The 23,376-nt window shown below is 40.4% G+C and overlaps 1 protein-coding gene across 1 annotated transcript in view; it reads right to left on the reverse strand.

Annotated features, from left to right (window-relative positions):
• Positions 1-23,118, reverse strand: part of LOC149171824 (sister-chromatid cohesion protein 3-like) — a 101,223-nt gene extending 78,105 nt beyond the window's left edge. The window contains exons 1-2 of the mRNA XM_089424130.1: positions 22,725-23,118; positions 22,460-22,541 (exon numbers count right to left, since the gene is read on the reverse strand). Of these exons, the coding sequence (XP_089280256.1) occupies positions 22,460-22,522 (63 nt within the window). The 5' untranslated portion in view covers positions 22,523-22,541; positions 22,725-23,118. The remainder of the gene's footprint in view (positions 1-22,459; positions 22,542-22,724) is intronic.
• Positions 23,119-23,376: the final 258 nt, after the last annotated feature.

Genomic DNA, 23,376 nt, shown 5'->3' on the forward strand with positions numbered 1-23,376 from the left:
GGGACCAAAAGCCTCCCAAAATGGGGAGGTGTGATCCGAATTGGATCAATATATTGTTTGTCATCCATCTCGACGCATTTGGAATGGAAAAAGTGGAGGAATAATCTCACGGGACCATTTTTAACGACGGGACCCAATTTGGCGAAACCGGGTCTGAAACCTTCCAGGAGTGTTTTGAGGCATCAAACGACGTTTTTGTGGGGTAAAACTTTGTTGCTTTAGCGCCACACCTTTCATAACATTCTACACATAGAGACCTTTCCAACGAAGCAAGAAGCGCGTCAATCAGAGTCTATATGCAAAAGTTATGCCACTTAGAAGTTGACCTTCTTGTTTACACACCTATAGTTTAGGAGGATGTTGTGTCAGCACCCATTATCATGGAAAAGGGGTTAGCCACATGTTTGTGATGTAAAAGACTATAGAAGAGTTTATTTTGTAACTCTAGTTAAGAATTGATGTAATAAAACTTAACCACTAATAGGCTATTGAGTTGTGTTATAACCGAACTACTAGGAGGAAGAGGCATTCCATTATTTCGAAAGCATTTTGTTCCATAGTTGAGCAAAAATAGCCAGGAGAGATAAGAAGTAGAGCACACAGAGAGGATCTGTGCACTGTAGCAACCCACAGGCCACAAGTATTATTTCTTTGTACCTACAGCCATATTTCCAGACAAAGAAAGAGAGCGAAGCGACGTCACCTTCCAGCTGGGTTTTCTCCCGAAAGGGTTTCCTAGAGATCATATCTTGTGTCGTGTGTGTGTGTGTGCTTATTTTATCATTCTCTACTTTTCTACATAATTTCCATTCGCATGCATGCACTAATTACAATAAAATCTACAGATCTAGAAATTAAATAAAACAGTAAAAGTGTAGAATCTCAAATTTTTAATATAGTATTATCAGATTTGTTGTGATGAACTGTCCAGTGGAATATCCACGACAGTTTACGAATCATTTGGTATCATAGCAGGTTTCTTTGGGTATTTGTGGATATTTGCAGGGGATCTAGGTCGGCGAGGTCGAAAATCGTAAAACCCTAATCATGGTCGACGAATCTGTAAACGAACCTCGTGATCTTGCAGAGGTGAGGTTTTCGCAGATTGAACAAGAACTCGCGAATATAAACTGCAATGCAAACCTCCTCATGGCGGCCCTAAGCAATAAGCTGGGGATATTTGGATAAGGTTGGGGTTCAAATGCAGAGGACAAATCAGAAGGGGGATCAGGAAATCGGGACGGCACAGAGAACCAGCCGAAGAAAGAACTCGATAAAGATCAACCTAGCTCGAGAGTCGTGAATCAATACATGTTCAAAATGGAAGTAAAAGTCGATATCAAGTCGTACCACGGCGAGATCAACGCTCGAAGTTGAACCACTGGTTGCAACAACTAAAACTTTATCTTAGTGTCCATCAGATCTAGGAAGGAAAAAAGATTCGCGCAGCTGAAACTAGAGGGGCGTGCACTGACTTGGTGGGAGAGCCACACGAAAACTCTTTACGAACTTTCACCAATGGGAGAAGACCCGGTATATAGAAAGTCACTTGTGAAGGACGAATCAGTCACTTGTGAAGGATGAATCAACCAATGGATGTGAAGTGACCTTAATGATCCTTTTCCTAGAAGGGTGTTAAAAATAGAGCTTACTTGCTTGTTAAGCAAGGCACAAAGATTTCTAGCATAAGGATATGAGGATTTGAGGATTAGGTTAGAGGAATATCCCTTGTAAAGGAGTTTCCCAATCCTAAAATCCTTATTGGACTTGACTTCCCGACTGGTTCTCGAAGATTTGACTTTTTACAGGTGTGGGACCACACAAGACCAAGTGGACCCGAGGTTAGGTCAAGAGGATAGGATTTAGCAACCAATGATATGCTTGACCTAATTAGGGAGGGGAAAGGGATCAAGGAATGAATTTTCAATGAAAGGCAATGCAAGGATCCAAGTGAGGTTTCTAGCCTAAGGGAAACCAAGGGCAAGAATTGATATTCGAGCTAGGGCTTGTGATATCTCAAGATCCCACCATCGAAATCTCATGAAATTCGAAGGGCTTCTTGAGGACACATCAGCGTAGTTGTGGACCAAAAATCTAAGTATTTGGATGGCGAGATTGTGAGATAATTGATGCCCTAGGTGACCTATGTCGATTAGGCCTAGAAAAAGAGGGGAAGGTGAAAGAAATAAGCTTTAAAGTAATCACCAGAGGAGGACCAGTGCTTTGTCCTTTGGGAGAGATGGAGTCATGGAAGATTTGGAATTTGGATTGATTTCCACTTGTCAAGGAGGCCTAAAAGACAACTTCGTTGGGCATCAGGACTTAATGGAAGTAGCTTCAAAGTCATTTATACTTCGTTCAACAATATTTGATGACTTGTCAAGACAAGGATGTCTCTAGGAACATTCATTCATTTAAACATGGCCCAATCATGATACAACACTATTTAGAGATTTAATTTCCACAATATCATTCCAAGAAAAGTAGCAAATTAACCCTAGAATAACGAAAATCCCAATATCATGAATGCAGCAAAATAAATAATCAAAATAGCATTAACATAGTACTTACATGTAAGAAGAATATATCCGATCACCAAAGATATGCCAATCATAGAAGCTCCAAGGCAAAGAAGAATAACCAAACATTGAAATTCATCCATTCATCCAAAAAGTCTCATCCTCAAAAGATAGCGAAAAATATCATAAGAAGATATGATCCAATCCAAGTGATGATGAGAAAATGAACTCATCTCATTTGTATTTATACACTAATTAAGAGTTTGAATTAGTCTCTTAGGCCTACATAAGCCCCAAAAATAAAATAATAACCTAACTTTTGGCGACAAGCCCACCAAACTAGCTCATAAATGAAATAATAAACCTCTCCACAGGTCAAATGATAAACAATACATGTCGTAGGGCCCGCCAAGAGGCATGATGAGGTTCATAGGTGCCATATTGAATAATAGGACCCTCAAAAGAGATGGACAAGGGGGTGGCCCCTTGTTCTCCAAACAATAAACCTGTGGTAGCACAATAATAACCTCGTGGGTCTCCAAAGATGCTTGTAGACCATCTGTAAGGGCTCGGATGATAGTGTAGGTGATGCCACATCATCCTACAAGTCTTGGGTCAATGGCGAATTGCATGGTACATTTATGGGGCTGACTGGGCAAAGGTGAACCAAGTGCATCTTCTTTGTCCAATAGATGGATCTCGAGCCAATCTCTGAATATCTATGGGGACCCATGGAGTGTTGTCTACTGTTATGGAGGCTCGTGGCTATCAACACACACCCTACATGTGCCAATGTAGCCCTCTTGAGGGTTAAGTCCCCGTATAGGGAGACCAACCCATGATGGAGACCACCTACAATCTTGCATAACATCCAATGCGTCCCCTAGCCTTCCAGTACAACAAGTCATCAAATAAATCGAGTAAAAGAGCTTACAAACCATGGACCACATGTGGGGACTTCATAACGGCCTGCCCTTCCATAATGGGTTTTGGTATGTGCTAATGTCTCCAAACTCCAAATGGGGTTAACCAAGTATCCCATTAGGTGGTTTCTACTTTTAAAGGGGATAATATGTCCAAGGTACATCCTTTAAAAGGTGGTGGCATGTGATAAATGGGTGAATGGAGTAGGGAATGAGAAGGGGCAGCCCTAGGCCACATGCTAGGGTACAAGGGTAGCTAACAAAAGGGAAGCCCATACCTGGGTATATAATGTATAAGAGGTAACAATCGTGGTACAAGAGGTGCCTAGGCCTTGATTTTTCCAGCCTTCTTTATATTTATTTTGCCTTTTTATGATTTTTCTTTGATTAACTGCTCGGGGCTCAAGGGGTAAGAGCATGATGTGTGAGATATAGCAATGGATACCCCCTTTTAAGATAGGGAGGTTCATTGCCCACCAGGGGTTGGGACAATCATGGGTTCCTATATGATGAAGGGGGCTCATAGAACCTGTAAGAACCAGGGTGATGACCATGATGATGAGGTAGAGCTCATGTATTGGCTTTTACCAACGCGCTAAATGTGTTTTTCCCGACCATCCTTTGCATTTTGTGGGTAGCTAACAAAAGGGAAGCCCATACCTGAGTATATAATGTATAAAAAGGAGCAATTGTGGTACATGAGGTGCCCTGGCGTTGATTTTTCCACCCTTCTTTATATGTCTTTTGCCTTTTTATGATTTTTCTTTGATTAGTTGCTCGGGGCTCGAGAGGTAAGAGCATGACGTGTGAGATATAGCAGTGGATACCCCCTTTTAAGGTAGAGCAGTTCATTGCCCACTAGGGGTTGGGACAATCATGGGTTCAAATATGATGAAGGGGGTTCATAGAGCCTATAGGAACCAGGGTGATGGACATGATGATGAGGTAGAGCTCATGTATTGGCTTTTGCCCACGCGATAAATGTGTTTTTCCCGACCATCTTTTGCATTTTGTGGTACGTTTTCCTGTTGAATGTGGCAAATTGTGCTTTACTTCTTTTTTTAGCTGCATCAACCTTTGGGGCATCATTCTAGCCCTGACCAAAGATGTGGGAAAAAGGAAAGGGAGATCTAGCCTTATGTGGACCCAGTGGAGAAATGTGGACCCAAGTGGGAGAGATGATGAATGGGGTAATAATGAGTGGAAAAGGGGTAATATATGCAGATGAGGGAGTGGGACCACGCAACCAAAATCAAGGTTTCCCATGAAATATCATCCCTAAAGCCAAATGGTCAGTAAAAGAGATCCCACCAGGCTAGAATCCAAGGTTAATATCTAAAAGGGGTCTAGGGGACAAGAGCACAAACCTAGCACATTCTTTCCGTCGAATCCCCCCATTAATCCATGCCCAGAAGTGTCCATGATAAGCAAACTAGAATACACAATTACCAAATGACAAGGCATACCTTTAGGTTCAGAAGGCCCACCTTCAAACATACGATCATGACAGATGGGTGAGGGACCACATGGCTGGCTCAAGTTGCGGAGAAGTGGCACAACAAGCTAGTTGGTGGCTACAAGGGGTTGTTGGTTGTGAGCTAAGGACCATCATGGAGAAAAAAAAAAAAAAAAAAATTCCTAGGGATATCACCACAAAATGGTGGACAACATCTGGCTCCAACTAAGACGTGATCTCTTGAAGAAGTGGGCGAAAATACTTGAACAAGAGGTCACGAGAACTCCAGCAATCTCTTGGTTACCGTAGACCTATTACCTACACATATAATAGATGAAAACACAAGGGCAGCATGCTTTCGCGGCGTCTCATGATAGCACATGCTTAATGTTAAGCCATAAAATCAACAAGAAAGTATATATAATGCAAATTTAATCTAAATGCATCTATTCTACCATGAGGAATATCATATGATGTTAGTTCTAATGAGAAAATGAGCATGCAATGTATCCTATCCTAACATACATATAGTAAAGTTAATACTAAGTGTAACCATAAAGCCAGTGCAACCAACATATCATCACATCAATGTACATGTGCCTGCCAGTATGATTACTCATGTAGCAACTCCCAAATCAAATGTGGACATAGCCACATGGCGGATGAAGCAGGTGGGAGGCAGGAAAACATGATCTCCACTCGACGTAAAGGGAAGTCCTAGGAGAAAGAAAATATGTCGATCTAGCATTCCCGGGCATTCCTTCTAAGAACAAAATGGTGGAATGAATGATCACTCTTAAGAACTCCTTATCACAATCATTGTTTATAATATTATGCTTTGTAGATGCCACAAGGTTGTGATGAGAGGGGAACAAAGGGTGAGGGAAAGAAGGGGTGCAACATATAGGTTGCTCAAGGTGATGGTTACATTGGAGAGGGGAGGTCATGGGGTGATCAAAACCCTGAGGGTGTGTCCAAGGAGGTAAAGTATAATCAATGAGGGCACTTCCTTGACACTATACTCGGAAGGGGGAAAGGGCTAATGGCCACTTGAGATCGTATGACAAGGGGTGAGGGAATCACATGATGAAGATTCTAGATGATGAACAATAGAAAAGGGCAAAGGGGAAGGTGAAGTCTCAACTAGATCCTTTTCCTGAAAATTCAACTCTAGAGGCTCAAATATACTCCCGGAATCATAAGGAAGGTAGGTATGAGCAAAGGCCTTATCAATCCTATCATTTTGCTACCAAAGATAAGGCCTTCCCAAAAAGTAGAGTCAACTCCAACTGCTCCTTTTCATGCAAGGGCAAACGATAATTCTCCTTCCCAAGGGTATCGATGGATGTGTTCTCATAAATAATGCCTGGGAGAAAGGGAAGGCCACTCTCAACCTCATCCTCCTTGTCGGTGTCATAAATGGGAGAACAATCAAATTGAGTACCAATGATTTCCCACTTCTCCTTTTCAATGTGGAAATAATCTCCAATGTCATCTTCTGAGAGGCTAATGGGATCATCTTTCTCAAGGTTTTCAAAAGAGGATTCGTCAGGAGTGATATCCTTGAGAAAGGTAAGGTTGGTCTCAATTTCACTTTCCATAAACTCATCCTTCCCAACACGTGTCCTCAAAATCATCATTTTTATCATGTGGACCCAAGGAGTACTCGTCTTCTTGCTCATTACCTAGATTCTTAATGTCTTGATGATGCTCGATGAAGGATTTCTCTTGGATGCTTAATGCAAGGTGTACTTGAAAATGTCTAAGAAATCCATCAACGAACTCTTCAATAAATGAGATGCTCCTAAGTTCATGATCATGCAACCATGAGTTATGACCACCAAGAGATCCCATGAACAATAACATAAGGACATCTTGGTGAACAACCTTCTCTCTTGAAGCATGTGCATTAAATCTTTCTATGTGGTCAATTGCGGAGAGTGGATCACCATCAAACATGGGCACCCCACGTACCATCCTTCCCGCGACATGATTAGGATGCCCAGGGATACTAGCAATGTCCAAAGTGGAAAATTTGTCAAAGAAAGACAACCTATTTGAGGTATATATGAAAAATGTGTAGGAGTCGCTAGGGTGAAATTAAAGATGCCTTAAAAAATGCTTGCTTCACCCTACAAGCATCGACCTTACAGTTCAATGAATAATTAGGGCTTCGTTCTTCTAATGGAGTCGCCAATAAGGAGATGTCAATATGTCGTATGGGGAACAAAACACACGTTTCATGTCCCCGACAACGACACCAAAATGTTATCGCTCAAACGAGCAGGGGGCATAAAAAGAACTCTTAAAGGGACAACTGCTAGATCAAAAAGCAACAATGGAGGCTTAGCCCATTGTCACCTCAGCTAAGACTCCATACTCTTTATAGACTTTCATTGATGGGAGGAGACCCAGTATATAGAAAGTCACTTGTGAAGGATGAATCAATTAATGGATGTGAAGTGACCTTAATGATCCTTTTCCTAGAAGGGGTTTAAGAATAGAGCTTAATTGCTTGTTAAGCAAGGTACAAAGATTTCTAAGATAAGGAGGTGAGAATTTGAGGATTAGGTTAGAAAAATATGCCTTGTAAAGGAGTTTCCCCATCCTAAAATCCTTATTGGACTTGACTTCCTGACTGGTTCTCGAAGATTTGATTTTTTAAAGGCGTGGGACCACACGGGACCAAGTGGACCCGAGGTTAGGTCAAGAGGATATTATTTAGCATCCAATGATATGCTTGACCTAATTCGGGAGGGGAAAGGGATCAAGGAATGAATTTTCAATGAAAGGCAATGCAAGGATCACAGTGAGGTTTCTAGCCCAAGGGAAACCAAGGGCAAGAATTGGTCTTCGAGCTAGGGCTTACAATATCTCAAGATTCCACCGTCAAAATCTCATGAAATTTCGAGGGCTTCTTGAAGACACACCAGCACAGTTGTGGACCAAAAATCGAAGTATTTGGATGGCGAGATTGTGAGATAATTGATCCCTATGTGAACTATGTAGGCTAGGCCTAGAAAAGGAGGGGAAGGTGAAAGAAATAAGCTTTAAAGTGATCACCAGAGGAGGACCAGTGCTTTGTCCTTTGGGATAGATGGAATCATGGACGATTTAGAGTTTGGATTGATTTCCACTTGTCAAGGAACCATAAAAGACAACTTCGTTAGGCATTAGGGCTTAATGGAAGTAGCTTCAAGGTCATTTATACTTTGTTCAAGAATATTTGGTGAATTATCAAGACAAGGATGTCTCTAGGAGCATCATTCATTCAAACATGGCCCAATCATGATACAACACGATTTAGAGATTTAATTTCCACAATTTCGTTCCAAGAAAAACAGCAAATTAACCAAGGTTGCACGAAACGGGGAAACGGGTACGAGTTTCCAAAACGGGAAGCGATACGAAACGCGACCTCCCCAAATTTTGGAAACGGAGAAACGCGAAGATATATATATATATATATCTTAGGACATTTAAGAAATATGTGCAATCATAAAGCATATATGATACATTCTAATTTATTACATTATGATAAAACTGTCAATTGTCAATGCATAAACTATAAGTATCTAAATTTGCATCACATTTACTCATGAATAATCACATAATGAAAATAGAAATATCCAAAATCAGCCACGAGAAATTTCTAATTTCTTGTCTCATGCTTGATTGGGAGTCTCCTCCTACATAGTCGAATGACCTTAATGCTCTTGATTAAATACAAGTTTCATACCCTAGTACCCTACAGTCTCTTGATTATTGGGAGTCTCCCCTGCATAGAGGGCTTGGTTCTCTCGATTAAATACAAGTTCCATACCCTAGTACATGATAAAATCCAATGGAAACATTGCAATCCCCCCAATCCTGAAATCCTGAAAAACAGATAAGTCTGCTGGATTTTGAGTGAGATCTAAAATTCTACTTTCTCCATATGAAATCCAATGAGGGCGAAACCACTCTCAAACATCCTGAGTCATTTCATGGTAATGTTAAAAATTTAAGTAAAAGGATGAAAATGAAAAATAAAGGAGAATATCACTTTTACTTTAAGAATTTAACATTACCATGAACTGCATATCAACACTAGGGCAAAAGTTAACTTTTATAACTTTAGACAGGTATCTGAAAGCACCTAGAAGTCACTAGGCTAACGTAAGAATAGATTAGAAAACAAATTAAAAAAAAAAAACACAAGTAAATGCTGAAACGTGGGTCGTATGGCCCTGAAACGCGTTTCAGGCCGTACTGGCCACGTTTCAGTTTCATGAAACGTGGCAGTATGGCCTGAAACGCGTTTCAGCGTTTCGTACCCGTTTCCATACGGAAACGCCCTTCTGCCCCACGTTTCCTGCAACATAGAAATTAACCCTAGAATAGTGAAAATCTCAATATCATGAATGCAGCAAAATAAAGAATCAAAATAGCATTAACATAGTACTTACATGTAAGAAGAATATATCCAATTACCAAGATATGCCAACCATAGAAACTCCAAGACAAAAAAGAATAACCAAACATCGAAATTCATCCATTCATCCAAATATCATCCTCAAAAGATAGTGAAAATCTCACAAGAACATATGATTCAATCCAAGTGATGATGAGAAAATGAACTAATGTCACTTGTATTTATACACTAATTAGGAGTTCAAATTAGTCTCATAGGCCTACATAAGCCCCAAAAATAAAATAATGTGTTAATAACCTAACTTTTTTTACAAGCCCACCAAACTAGCTCATAAATACATAATAAGTCTCTCAAGAGGTCAAATGATAAACAATACATGTCGTAGGGCCCTCCAAGAGCCCTAATGAGGTCCATAGGTGCCATAATGAAGAATAGGACCCTCAAAAGAGATGGACAAGAGAGTGGCCCCTTGTTCTCCAAACAATAAACTTGTGGTGCCCCCAGTGGGTGTGGGGGTCACAATAATAACCTCGTGGGTCTCCAAATGAGTCGAAGATGCCTGTAGACCATCTTTAAGGGCTTAAGATGATTGTGTAGGTGATGCCACATCATCCTACAAGTATTGTATCAATTGCCAATTGCATGGTACATTTATGGGGCTGACTGAGCAAAGGTGAACCAAGTGCATCTTCTTTGTCCAATAGATGGATCTCGAGCCAATCTCTGAATATCTATGGGGATCCATGGAGTGTTGTATACTGTTGTGGAGGCTCGTGGCTCTCAACACACACCCTACATGTGCCAATGTAGCCCTCTTGAGGGTTAAGACCCCATATAGGGAGACCAAACCCAAGATGGAGACCACCTACAATCTTGCATAAGATCCAATGCGTCCCCTAGCCTTCCAGTACAACAAGTCATCAAATAAATCGAGTAAAAGAGCTTACAAACCATGGACCACATGTGGGGACTTCATAACGGCCTGCCCTTCCATAATGGGCTTTGGCATGTGCTAATGTCTCCAAACTCCAAATGGAGTTAACCAAGTATCCCATTAAGTGGTTTCTACTTTTAAAGGGGATAATATGTCCAAGGTACATCCTTTAAAAGGTGGTGGCATGTGATAAATGGGTGAATGGAGTAGGGAATGAGAAGGGGCAACCCTAGGCCACATGCTAGGGTACAAGGGTAGCTAACAAAAGGGAAGCCCATACTTAGGTATATAATGTATAAGAGGGAGCAATCATGGTACAAGAGGTGCCTAGGCCTTGATTTTTCCAGCCTTTTTTTTATGTCTTTTGCCTTTTTATGATTTTTCTTTGATTAATTGCTCAGGGCTCAAGGGGTAAGAGCATGATGTGTGAGATATAGCAATGGATACCCCCTTTTAAGGTAGGGAGGTTCATTGCCCACCAAGGGTTGGGACAATCATGGGTTCCTATATGATGAAGGGGGCTCATAGAGCCTGTAAGAACCAGGGTGATGGCCATGGTGATGAGGTAGAGCTCATGTATTGGCTTTTATCTACGCGCTAAATGTGTTTGTCCCGACCATCATTTGCATTTTGTGGTATGTTTTCCTGTTGAATGTGGCGAATTGTGCTTTTACTTTTTTTCTTAGCTGTATCAACCTCTAGGGCATCATTCTAGGCCTGACCCAAGGTGTGGGAAAGGGGAAGGGGGGATCTAGCCCTATGTGAACCCAATGGAGGAATGTGGACCCAAGTGGGAGAGATGATTAATGGGGTAATAACGAGTAGAAAGGGAGTAATATATGCAGATGAAAGAGTGGGACCACGCAACCAAAATCAAGGTTTCCCATGAAATACCATCCCTAAAGCCAAATGGTCAGTAAAAGAGATCCCATGGGACTAGAATCCAAGGTTAATATCCAAATGGGGTCTCAGGAACAAGAGCACAAACCTAGCCCATTCTTTTCGCCAAATCCCCCCATTAATCCATGTCCAAAAGTGTCCACGACAAGCAAACTACAATACTCAAATATCAAATGACAAGGCATACCTTTAGATACGAGAGGCCCACCTTCAAACATACAATCATGATTGATGGATGAGGAACCACATGGTTGGCTCAGGTGGTGGAGAAGTGGCACAACGAGCTAGTTGGTCACTGCAAGGGGTTGTTGGCTGCCGGCTAACTTCTAAGGACCATCCTGGAGAAAAAATTTCTCCTAGGCATATCACCCAAAAAATGGTGGGTAACAGGTCTGTTGACCACTATGTGTCGACAACCCATAGCAGTACACCCCCTTTTCGCAAAAGGGATAGCAAATGATCGACATGTCCGTGTTGTTCAACTATCATCATCAACCTGATCATCATGTTATATTGTAAACCCTTTCTGCATGTGTAAATTGTAAATAATCTCAGCAAATCCGTGTCGTGTATGTAATTGCCTAGGTAAACCTATTTTTCTAGTGACGATCTACATTCCGGGAGGTTTTTTGTTTCACCGATCCATTCTCGGATGATCGGCAGAGTTTTCCTTCAGCCTTACCCCAAAGCCGGAGTGGATTTTGTCACTGGGATCTTAAGAAAGTCCTAGTGTTCTAGATTAAGTCTATGTAAAAATGATTTGAGAATAATCCCAACTATTTGATTAGGTTATTTTATTACAAATTGCTTAGTTTGCTAGATTATATTTGTGTCACAGAAATGTGTAGTCTGTGAGGGTCTATTTCAGATGGGTTTTCCCCCTTGTGATATAAAAGATATGAAAATGATGATGTAAAGTGTCTTGAGGGTTGGAAAAATAATTTATCCCCCTCATAGGTTAATTAATTAAATTTTCTAGCCAAAAATTAATTAAAATCCTAAGCCAGAAATTTAATTAATTATAGGTCTTAGGTAAATTTAAATTTTCCAAAGGCAAAATTCGTGAATCCTTAAAATTCAAATTCTAAAAGTCCCAGGACTAAGGTAAATTAATTATTTTGCTAAATTTTAAGCCTTTGGTCCATGGGGTTTAAGTCAAAGTCAAATTTTTGAAGAAATTAACTCAAAATTTTTATTTTTGAGTTAATTAAAATGCATTTAATTGAAAATTTTGAATTTCCTCAAAAATTTAAAATTTCGACAGATGAGATTAAAAGAAATTTTAATCCTCATCAACGGTCGAGATTGCTTTGACAAGGATCACCCAAACTAGCCATTAGAGGATTTATATTTAAATAGGAGGTCATTTGTCAGTCAGTTGATCCGATCTCTAGATCGTGTAGTAAGCTCTCAAGCTCTCTTGTATACTTTTTTTGAATTAATGCAAAAGTCTTTGGGGTTTCAACGTGTTGTAGTGTTTCTCTTCATGAATTTATGGTAACATTGTTTTAATTTCTGCTTAATATTATGTGAAAACTATCAATCAATAACTCTCTTAGAATAATCTGAAACAGGTACCTTATTCAGTTTGTTGGATCTAGGGTAACATTTTTAATTTTAATTGAAGTAGCAAGTATATCTATTTCTTCATAATTTTATTGTTGTTCTATTTCTCTACTTGATTTGATGGTTGATCTAGTGTTTGCAGAAGATCTCTCAGGTTCTCACTGAACGTTTGGGGATAGTTCTCGGTTGGATCAGCGAACTCTCAACACATATTTTCTGAAGAGCCTACTTCATATAAGCCTCAGGATTCATCTAACAATAATCTTTTTTTCTGCAGGGTGATTTTGGGTTAGTACCTATCTAAAATTTCAAAATCTTTTAAATATTTTGTGGAAATTTTGATAGATCTGGCTATTAAGAGCCTTAGATTATCATATTTGGGAGCGGAGTTGGACTCATATTCCTCAGATCCGATAGATCTGTAAATTATTTGTATAGATCTGTAAATTATTTGTATAGATCTGTTATTTATTTGTGTAGATCTAAAATTTCGTAACATAATTTTGAATTTTAACACTTGGGTTTTTTGGATTTTCTTTATTTTTGTACATATTGAGTATTGGGTTTTTCTCTTTTCACTTGTGCAAGAATAGATTTGAGAAATCAGCCAAGTAAATCTTCAAATCTGAGCTAGATCTAGACCCTGGAGGGCAAGATCTGGGCTCAAAGATTGTTTGCAGGAATAAATCTGAAAAACCAACCAAGAAAATCTTCAGATCTAAGCTAGATCTAGACCCTGGAGGGCAATATCTGGGCTCAAAGATTGTTTACAGGGATAGATCTAAGAAATCTACCAAGTAAATCTTCAGACCTGAGAATTTTTCAAGCAGATCTGGGGGTTTTGAGACAAATATAAGCCCCGGAGAGCAATATCTTGTCCTAAATATTTTTGCAAGGCCAACCATTAAAGATTTTGCAATAACCCCGGATGCGGGTGTTAGTTAGGATGGGACGGGAGTGTGCCGCAGGCCACATGCCGGCCATATGCCATCACGTGGCAGACGTCGGAGCTAAGGTTGGCACAGGCGTTATAGGTAGCTGGTATAAGTCTATGCAGCAGAGCATAGTAAATGCCCTGCACGGCTATTCGGCTCAAGTGGAGGTTGCAGTTATGGCGGGCGCGTTCCAAGGTGAGGTAGCTGAGGCTATAAACCATGTCGCTGCGTCAGGTCAGGGAATGTTGCTGGTTCTTCCTTCTGGCAGGTCTCTGCAATCTCAGATGCCCTGCCTCTCCGTCTCCGCTGGGATCGTCTCGCTGTCTGTTTGGGTTATTCCGCAGTCTGTTCCTCACGCTGTCTGTTTGGATTATTCTGTGGTCTGTTTGAATTTCCTCTCCTCGACCCCTGTAAGGATGGTGAGACCTCGACAGCGTATGCTTAGCCGTCGAGGCACTTCCAGGGGAGGAACCTCTCGCACTCACGTTGCTGATACTTCCGCCCACTGTTGTCATTGCCATAACATTCGCTCCACTGGAGCTAATCCCCTTCATTCAAGTCAATTCATGGACGCTGGTGCATCGAGCTCGGCTTCCTTGCCCGCCTTCGGCTCTGCTATTTTCAACTTTAGCAGTTCCATGAACAGCCCCCAGATTAGTGCGCACGTTTCGGTCCTGTTCATTGAAAATTCCCAGGAAGACAATGACTCTCTGGATGAACATGGGCAGGGGAAAGCTGACAGCAAGGTGCAAGAAGCAAAGGATCCTGATACTGGCCCGGAGAAAGAAGTAAAGGATCCTGCCTCAGACCTGGAGAATGTCTCGAAAAGCATGTTGGATCAGAGGGCGAGGACCAGCGAAGCAGAAGACACTGCCCCCACTGCTGCTGAAAGGGAGGCTTACGGTTGGTGCCGGGTAGAGGAGGTGCAAATGGACGAATAGTGATGCCCGAGCTCAAGGTTTACATGGCTCTTCTGTCTGGTCTTCTGGTCTCTAATGTTGTCTGTATTAGCTTAGTTTTGGCATCTGTGCTTTTTGTTTGTGTCCTAGAAACTTCGTTAATGGGCTGGATAATGTCAGTCTCCCCTGCGTGGGATAATTTAGATTTCTGGTCGGCGCCCCTGCGTGGGCTAGCTCTTTTGATTGGCCTCAGCTGCTCCTGGATGATATTCCCAGAGCCTGGTTCTCTCTGTTTTGTTATGATGTAAATTTTGTCTTCTGTACATAATATATTAGCATAGTTTTACCGAGAATAAAAATAAATAAAAATAAAAAATAAATTAATTAATTAAAAAAAAAATTGCAATAAATCTGAAGATCTAAAGCAAAATAATTTTTTTCAGCACAAGGGTTTCAAGTTTTGGGGCTCGTAGGCCCAGATCTGCCTTCTCCTAGCCTAATGCTAGTTCTATTGGGCCTAGATTCCCCTTACTCCATTTCTGATTTGAATATTTGATTTCTGAAGCTAATCATTGGTGGGTTTTTGTAGAAAATTTGGTAAAAAATTGTGTTTCAAGTATTCAAAAATTTTGGGCAACTTAAGCAAGTGATCTTCAAGGCCTAGGGCCTAAGGGTTTGATCCCTAAACCATCTTTTTCCTCATTGTTTGCTACAATAGTCATATACATTTCTAATAGTGGTGAGAAAACACATCTAAGTGGTCTGAAATTAACTAAAAAAAAATTGCTAAATACATTAATAAGTCATTTATGTATCAAGAATTTGGCCTAGATCTACATTTTGAGTCATTGTTATCTTTGAATAATTCTGTTTCTGAAGTCTGAAATATAACAGTGGAAAAATTTCATGTGGATTAGCCTAAAATCAGTTCCTAAGTTGACTAATACATTAAGGAATTAATTTCTTGAGTTGGGCATTCATCATTAGGCTTATTTCATGTTTTAAGTGTTAGTTGTAATTGGTATATCAGATCTAATATAATTCCAAAAATCACATCACAACAGGCTGAAAAAAATTTATAATTCATGTGGGCAAGTTTGGAAAATTTTCAGTAAATTTTTGGCATAAAGATATCATTGATAGCTTATTGTTTTCATTGTCATATTGTTGTTGTCATAAAGTTTTTCTTACTGCTGTCTTAAAATTAATTTTTGAAAATTAAGTACTCTGTCATGGAATTGTGATAAAATGCATATCTTTGTTTCATAAACTGAGTATTGTTTTGAGCATCTGTTGACATTGATATCGAATTGCAAAGTTGTTTTTGTTCTCTTTGAGCTAAATTGTATCAAGAAGATTTGAAATAAGTTGGTGTTTTAACTACAGCATCTTCAAGAGTTTATTTTCTAAGTCTTCATCTAAAAAAAGGCGAGCATTTCATTTGGGTAATTGAGGGCTTTTGCGGCATAAGTGTTTTCCCATTCTCGAGTCTAACTTCATCTCATCTTCCGGTGCATTTGCATATAAGTTAGCTTTGCATAGATAGAATTTACTTCCAAGCATAAGTTTGATCGATAGACAGATAGATCTCCATCTGTCTTTTTTTGAGAAGCATGTTTTAATAGTACTTAAAACAGTGACCTTGCAGTCGTCAGAGCCACAGTTCTCTACAGCTCCAAAGGCACCGGGTATGTTAGAATTTCATGAGAGGTATCGTTAATCACACCTTAATGTGCTTCTCTTGATCTTCTCTCTGCCAATTACTACGAAATCAGACTCAACACAAAAAGAATTGAAGGGTTCACATTTAAATAGGCATTTAACTAAAATTAACCAAGATTCTTGCATCTCACGTTAGTTTTAGGATCTACATTTCATATAAAATAATCATTCCTCTAAGCAGCAGTTGCTAATCGATTACTTGGTCTTAATTTCCCTAACAAGATCGTTAACTCCATAAGGCATTGGTATCAATCGTTTAAAATCTAATCAAATACTATAAGTCTTGCTAAATCTTAATCAAGTACTTGATCACTTCATTGTGTCTCCCGAACTAGTTGGTTCCCAACTAGTTCTTCTTCATTCCACTTTTCCATATGGTCTACCCCTCTTAGCCTGCTATAGGGAGACAACTTAAACGGGGAGATTAGAGATCAAGGTGACAGCCCCTGATCTGAGCCGTTGTCGTGGTGCCTAGATATTCTGTGTGACAACAAAGTCCATAGCACTACCGATGGACGCATCATGTACTGTCGTACTCCTATGTCTAGGATGCATGGTGTTCAACAACTTGATCTGGGATCAATTGAGGTTCTACATCTGGATTGACTTTTGTTAGTGGATATTGGTAAGGTCTTATGACTCACTCTCGATCTATTCTTCTTCATTATTACATCATGGTTCAACAGAGCAAAAATGAAATGACAGAGATGATACACGACAACAAGATGGCATGATGGTCAACGATGATGATGGACGGATTGACAAGTCGAATTCTCCCTAGTTGAGAGGGAGTGTTAAAATTGGCAACTAGGGCCAAATTCCACTTTGGGACAGTTCGTTTGATGGAGATGATAATTGCATTAAATTCCTCTTTTCGAGAAGACCAAAATTGATATAAATATCATCTCATTTGGACAAGTGGAAGTATGATTTTGAATTTATGCCCACACGTGCAAATTGTTTAGCTCGGTCACATCTTCATGTAGGCTCAAGAAGCCCAATGGACATGTCTCTTCACCCACAGCGAATTGTATAAATTCAAGTGACCTCACACCTCATTTGGCATCATCATCACTCACACATTCTTCTCTCTCCTCTCATTGATTCGTACAGCAATTGGGCAACTTCTCTCTCTCACACGTGTGGCAAGAAGGACGAGTTGCAGGACCGAAAATTACAAGCAGCAGACCAAGTTTGACCAACGTTGACCAAGGGTTTGTTGACCAGCTTTGACTGCGATTTTTGGAGGATCTTTTGTCTCTTTAGGCCGCATTTCTGGGCACAGAATTCGAGGGAATTTGGGTAGTTTGACCAGCGCTGACTTCAGAGTTGACTGTAGCATGACCGCAGAAAATTACAGCAATTTTTCTCTCTCCTTTGACCGAGTTTGACCAAGTTGTTTTGGGCTGACTTTGACCTCCTGATCAAGCTGAGTTTGACTGGAGAAGACCGAGCTGTTTTGAGGATGATTTATTGTTGATTTGACCAGTGTCAACTTTCTGGTTTACGCTGAAGTTTGACTGCAGTTGACTGCAGAAATTGACAGGGTTGTTTTGACTTTAATTGGGCAGGTCAATTTATTTTTTGTACTCTCTCTATCTGTTGAATATTTTGATATAATAAGAAGAAGAATTGATCAAAGGGTTTCCCCATCTTGGGGTTTTTCCCTGGCATCCGACAAATTTTGTGTCCCCTTGTCTTGCGCCTTGGCTTATCTTTTGCTTATTGTTTTATGTTCTATCTACTTTTACTATCAATGTGATTAATGGTTAATGTGATTGCTACTGGAAATCTAAATTGGAAATTGCTATTGGGCTGCTTAAGGAACATTGAAGTAATTGTGCTAAGCATAAAACATATCATTGTTAACTAGAATTAACAGTTTGGGAGAAGACAGGGTGGCTAAACGACTAGACAGATTCCTCCTAGTTGAAGCACTAGTGAATAGACATGGTCTCCTAGGCCAATGGATTGGAGTGGGGGGAGAATCCGATCACTCTCCTATAATTCTTGAGATCAAGGGAGGATCCTCAAAACCGGCCAGCCCCTTTAAAATGAAGGTTGAATGGTTAAAAGATGAGGAGTTTAGGAATCTGGTTAGTATAAACTGGAAGCATTATGATGGGGATCTAGATAAGTCTGCGGCACAACAGTTTGGAGACAACTTGAGGCACATCAATATTTTGACAAAGGCATGGGCTGCTCAAAAACGAATTAGAGAGGATGAGGAGCTTTCTGATATCGAACATCAATTGAATTTATTCTCTGAGACTCGGGATGAAGGGTTTAAAGATCAGGAATTAAGGAAGCGTTGAAGAGGCTGACCTCCAGAAGGAAGGATATTCTAGCAATCAGGGAAGTTGAATGGAGGCTAAAAAATCATGCAATATGGTTAAAAAAAGGAGACAAAAACACAAGCATTCCAAGCATATGCAAAGGGGCGTAAGTCCATCAACACCATTTGGAAAATGAGCGATCAACAGGGGAGAGAAATCTCTGATTTTGAAGGTCTTGCAGACCGCAAACTTTTTCCCTCGCTTTGTGGAGGAGGAAGAAAGCAGGGAGCTAATGGAGGAGGTGTCAGAGGAAGAATTAAAGACAACCCTTTCCGGTTTTCAAAAAGAAAAGAGTCCAGGGCCGGATGGCTGGACAATAGAACTCTTTTTGGGTTTCTATGAACTCATGGTGGAGGATTTGAGGAAAGTGGTTAATGAATCCAGAGAAGAGGGGCGTATCCTTCCAATTTTCAATTCTACCTTCACAGCTTTGATCCCAAAAGTTGACAACCCCTCCTCTTTTGAAGAATTTAGACCAATCTCCTTATGTAATTGCATTTATAAAATCATAGCTAAGGTGATAGCTCTGAGAATCAAGCCCATCCTGTCAAAATCTATTTCCAGTGAGCAGTTTGGATTTTTGGATGAAGAAGCCATCAGGGTAGCGCAGGAAGGGCTTCATAGCAAAAAAACGAAAAAATCTTAAAAGGGTCATTATCAAGCTTGATCTGTCAAAAGCGTATGATCAAGTTAACTGGCTTTTTATCCACCTCATCCTTACTCATATAGGTTTTGAGGTTCCTTTCATAAATTGGATTATGAGTTGTATTCTTTTGCAGTTCTAATAAATGGAGCAGCATCAACCTTTTCAGAGCTGAGAGGGGCCTTCGACAGGGCTGCCCCCTGTCACCCCTTCTATTTCTTTTTGTTGCTGAAGGTTTAATCAGAATGTTGTCAGCGGCCAAAAGAAGCGGAGATTTTAAAAGGTTAAATGTTGCTCATTCAATATTAATCACCCACCTATTGTTCATAGATGACATTTTAATTTTCTGTAATGGCGATTATAGAGACATCCAATGCCTCCACGAAATGTTGATACTGTTCAGTACTGCTACGGGAACGGTGGTAAATGACTGGAAGTCTACTCTCAGGGTTCATAATCTGTCAGTACAGAAGATCACCAATCTGAGAAGACTTTTTCCATATGAGGTAAGGACTTTTGATGCAGGTCTTAAATACTTGGGTTTCCAATTAAAACCAAATAGCTACAGAATTGAAGACTGGTCCTGGCTTCTGGCAAAATTAAGGAAAAGATTTGCAAGCTAGACTCATAGGTGGTTGTCTCAAGCTGGGCATTTGGTTCTGGTTAAATCAGTGATTGAAGCTAACCTGGTCTATTGGATGGTGCTAGCATGGATTCCAAGAGGTATTCTGGAAAAAGCAAGGAGAATCTGTTTCAAGTTCCTCTGGAAAGAGAATCAGGAAATTGCTATCCACAACCAGTTTATGGACTGAAGTAGTTTATCAGAAGTACATCAGGCCCCTTTCTTTGGAGAACTGGATTCGATTGCCTGTCAAGCCAAGAGGTAGTATTTCTGCGGTTTGGAGATCAGTACTAAACTCTTTTGACCTGATTTCTGTTGGTTTGACATGGAGGATTGGAAATGGGCTGAAGTTGAGGTTGGGCTGTGACCCATGGCCAGGGAGTGGAATTGAGCATATCCTTCCGGAAAATCTGATAAACTTCCTAAGGAATGTGGGTATCACCAGCTTGAGTAAAATAGCAAACCCACTCACAACAACTATCTGGTCGCAGGGATGGCAAACAGCTGTGGACCTGAATCTTCCCCATGAATATTGGGACTGCTGGAGGAAATATATTGAAGCACTGTCAATGGCTCATATCAGGTTAATTGACCAGGCCGACGAATTGGTTTGGGCATTCAACCCTCATGGTTTTTATACGCCTAAGGGGGGTTATTGTCATGTGATGACTCAGGCCCAAATGGAGGAGGATAAATGGTGGTGGAGGGCTGTCTGGAAGGGATAGTGTCCTTCAAAGGCAAAACTGATAACATGCTGCATTATGGTTAAGAAAGTTCCGACATGGGATATTATGCAAAGGAGGTATGCAGTAGGTCCAGACTGGTGTGCCTTATGTAAGGGAGAAAGTAAAACAATAGATCATCTCTTTTCTTCGTGCCCTTTTACCCAGCAGACTTGGAAGGAATGTCAAGAATCATTGCGCTTCCAGTGTGGGTGGGGGAAACAGATTTTGTTGATTCCTGGCATGCTTGGGTTCAAAACAGGGAATACAGAAACATTCAGGCTCTGCCTCTGATTATAAATTGGGGATCTGGATTGCCCAGAACAAGGAAATCTTTAGAGTGGCATCTGATCCAAGCAAGATAGCAGCAGAGAGTGTAGCTATACTCAACCATTTCCCTCAATCCAAAGATGCCCCTCCACCTAGAATTATACGAGAAGAACAGCTGGACAAATCGATCCTGTGGGGCTATTTCAATGGGGCAGCCCAGGAAAATGGAATATGTCTGGAGGGGGTTTTATTCTTCACTTATCTGAGCACCACCTGTTTCACGTAAAAATTGGTTTAGGCAGTGGCTCAAACAACTGGGCAGAGTCCTTAGCTTGTCAAGCATTATTGGGTTTTGCCATTGAAAAAGGGTGTGAAAAAATCTAGATCTTTAGGGATTCATTGCTGGTGATCAATTGGGTTAGTGGGGCTCAACGGTGCAAAATATCTATCGGGGAAATATTATGGATGAGATATATAGATTATCTCTAATCTTCACTCGATTCTCTTGCAGGCACATTTTTCGGGAAAGGAACAGGGCAGCAGACAGGCTTTCTAAGGAAGGCTTTCTTTGGACAGGGGTCTATGGCATGTGACAGAGATTCAGGGAACCGATCAATATGCTTATTACCATGGGCCTTTTGATGACAATCCTCAGTTTCGCCATGGTCCAATATAGCATTTGTGTTTACAAGTTATGGATACTTATATTATGATCTTATATATATTTCTAGCAGTGTTTGGACAGCTTCCTCTCTCGGAGACGTTAACAGTTTCTATGGGTTTGGTTTTGTTATAAATCAGCATCTGTATATGTCAATGGCAGTTATATGAGCGCAGGTTGTAGACAGTTCTCTTTTTTATGACAGGTTATATGTTTCTTTATTACTGGCTCTGGTACAAATCTGTCTTATTGTATGACAATGGCAGTTTTTTGTGAGCACTATTATGGATTCCTGTAGCATTTCATCTTACTACAGGAACAGTATGTGAAACAGGTCAAGCTGTTTTTGCTTTTTGCCCATTTTGTTGTATGGTAACATATGGTACCTCAGCTATGGTTGGGGACATATTTATAGCTATGTTGTAGCAAGAATGAGACTCATAAGCTCCTCCTGATTTCTGGAACAGATAGCAGAAATACACAATGAAAAGTGTATATGTAAAATGTAATTTCGTTTATGAAATATTAATGGAATTACGCTTTTTTCTGGGAAAAAAAGAGGCAAGCCGAGCAAGTGAACGGGGTGCTGTCGCAACCCTCGCCAGGGTTCAATTCCCACGTAGCTATTTGCCCAGAGTGGCCGGCGCACCGCGCAATAACAGCATCCCACCTCTTTCAAGGTTGGGGTTGATCGTCCCTTGATTAAAATTTGGAAGCATCTTCAATAGTATTACAAAAGCCATGTCCATCGTAATTTGTTGCACAAGAAGCTGACAAAATACGAGCTAAAACATAATACCAACAACATTCAGCTCCAATTCATGAATGTCTTAAGAGTGCACTCTCAGTCCCAACAGGCATACCCCTCGAAGCTTTACAATGATTTTATAATCTAGCCTGAAAGCGATTAAGAATAAACTAGGGTTATAAAACTGACCTGGGGTTGAGCAGACCTTTCAGCAGCGGCACGTTTTTGCCGAAGCACGCGAGCACCTTCCATGGCTGAATGATGGCGTCCCCTGCACAATTCAAGTTAATATGAGTGTTTCTTACAACCCAGAGCCATGAGAACTAGCTGAAAACTTTAAACCCTTTATACCTTCTAACATTTTCAAAATATAACATAAAAAGAAAATATAATATAAGCCGAAGAAATTCTAGAAACGTGACGCGTGATTTGAATTACAGTTGTAGTGTTTTACCGGGGGTTTTGAAGAGCTTTGCTGATTGTATTGAGATCAGTTGATGTTGCTCTTAATCTGCGTGAAAATGCTTGAAGTTTGCAACGGAACCAAAGGAAAATAAATGAAAGATGTTAAAGGCAAACAAGTAGCATCTACGGCTGTCAGAATTCTGTGCCAATTGACGCCATGGCTGCTTTTAATGGAATTTCGCTTCGTCCACGTTCGGCCACTGCCTTGGAAAATGGAGGGAACCGAAAGGACTTCAAGCAAACCGGGCGTGCTACGAAAGCTTGAGCCCGGAATCTTGACGTGTCCGTGTTCCCCGTCAAATTGTTCTAGGGCTGCTCTGCCACATCATATCGCTCGGGGTTGGATACGAGTCCTGGTTTAAGATATTTGGATGAAAATGTGGGCAACCTATTAGTTCATATTGAAATGACAATTTTAACGTTTATGAGACTAACAACAGATTTTGGGATCACTAGTTCTGTAAAAAAATTGCTAGCGGAATATATTAGGGATATATGACTTAACAAGAACTGAAACGTCTCATATTGACTACAAAAAGAGTACCGTCTCATATTGACTATAAAGAGAGTAAACACTTTGGGGTCAATTATTCCTCTAGCCTTATCATAATAGGAATATATGACTTATTCACTACAAAGAG

This window comes from Pinus tabuliformis, chromosome 4_2, assembly GCF_031772625.1.
Source record: "Pinus tabuliformis cultivar Carrire ecotype Pingquan chromosome 4_2, CPIR1, whole genome shotgun sequence".
Taxonomy (NCBI): Eukaryota; Viridiplantae; Streptophyta; class Pinopsida; order Pinales; family Pinaceae; genus Pinus; species Pinus tabuliformis.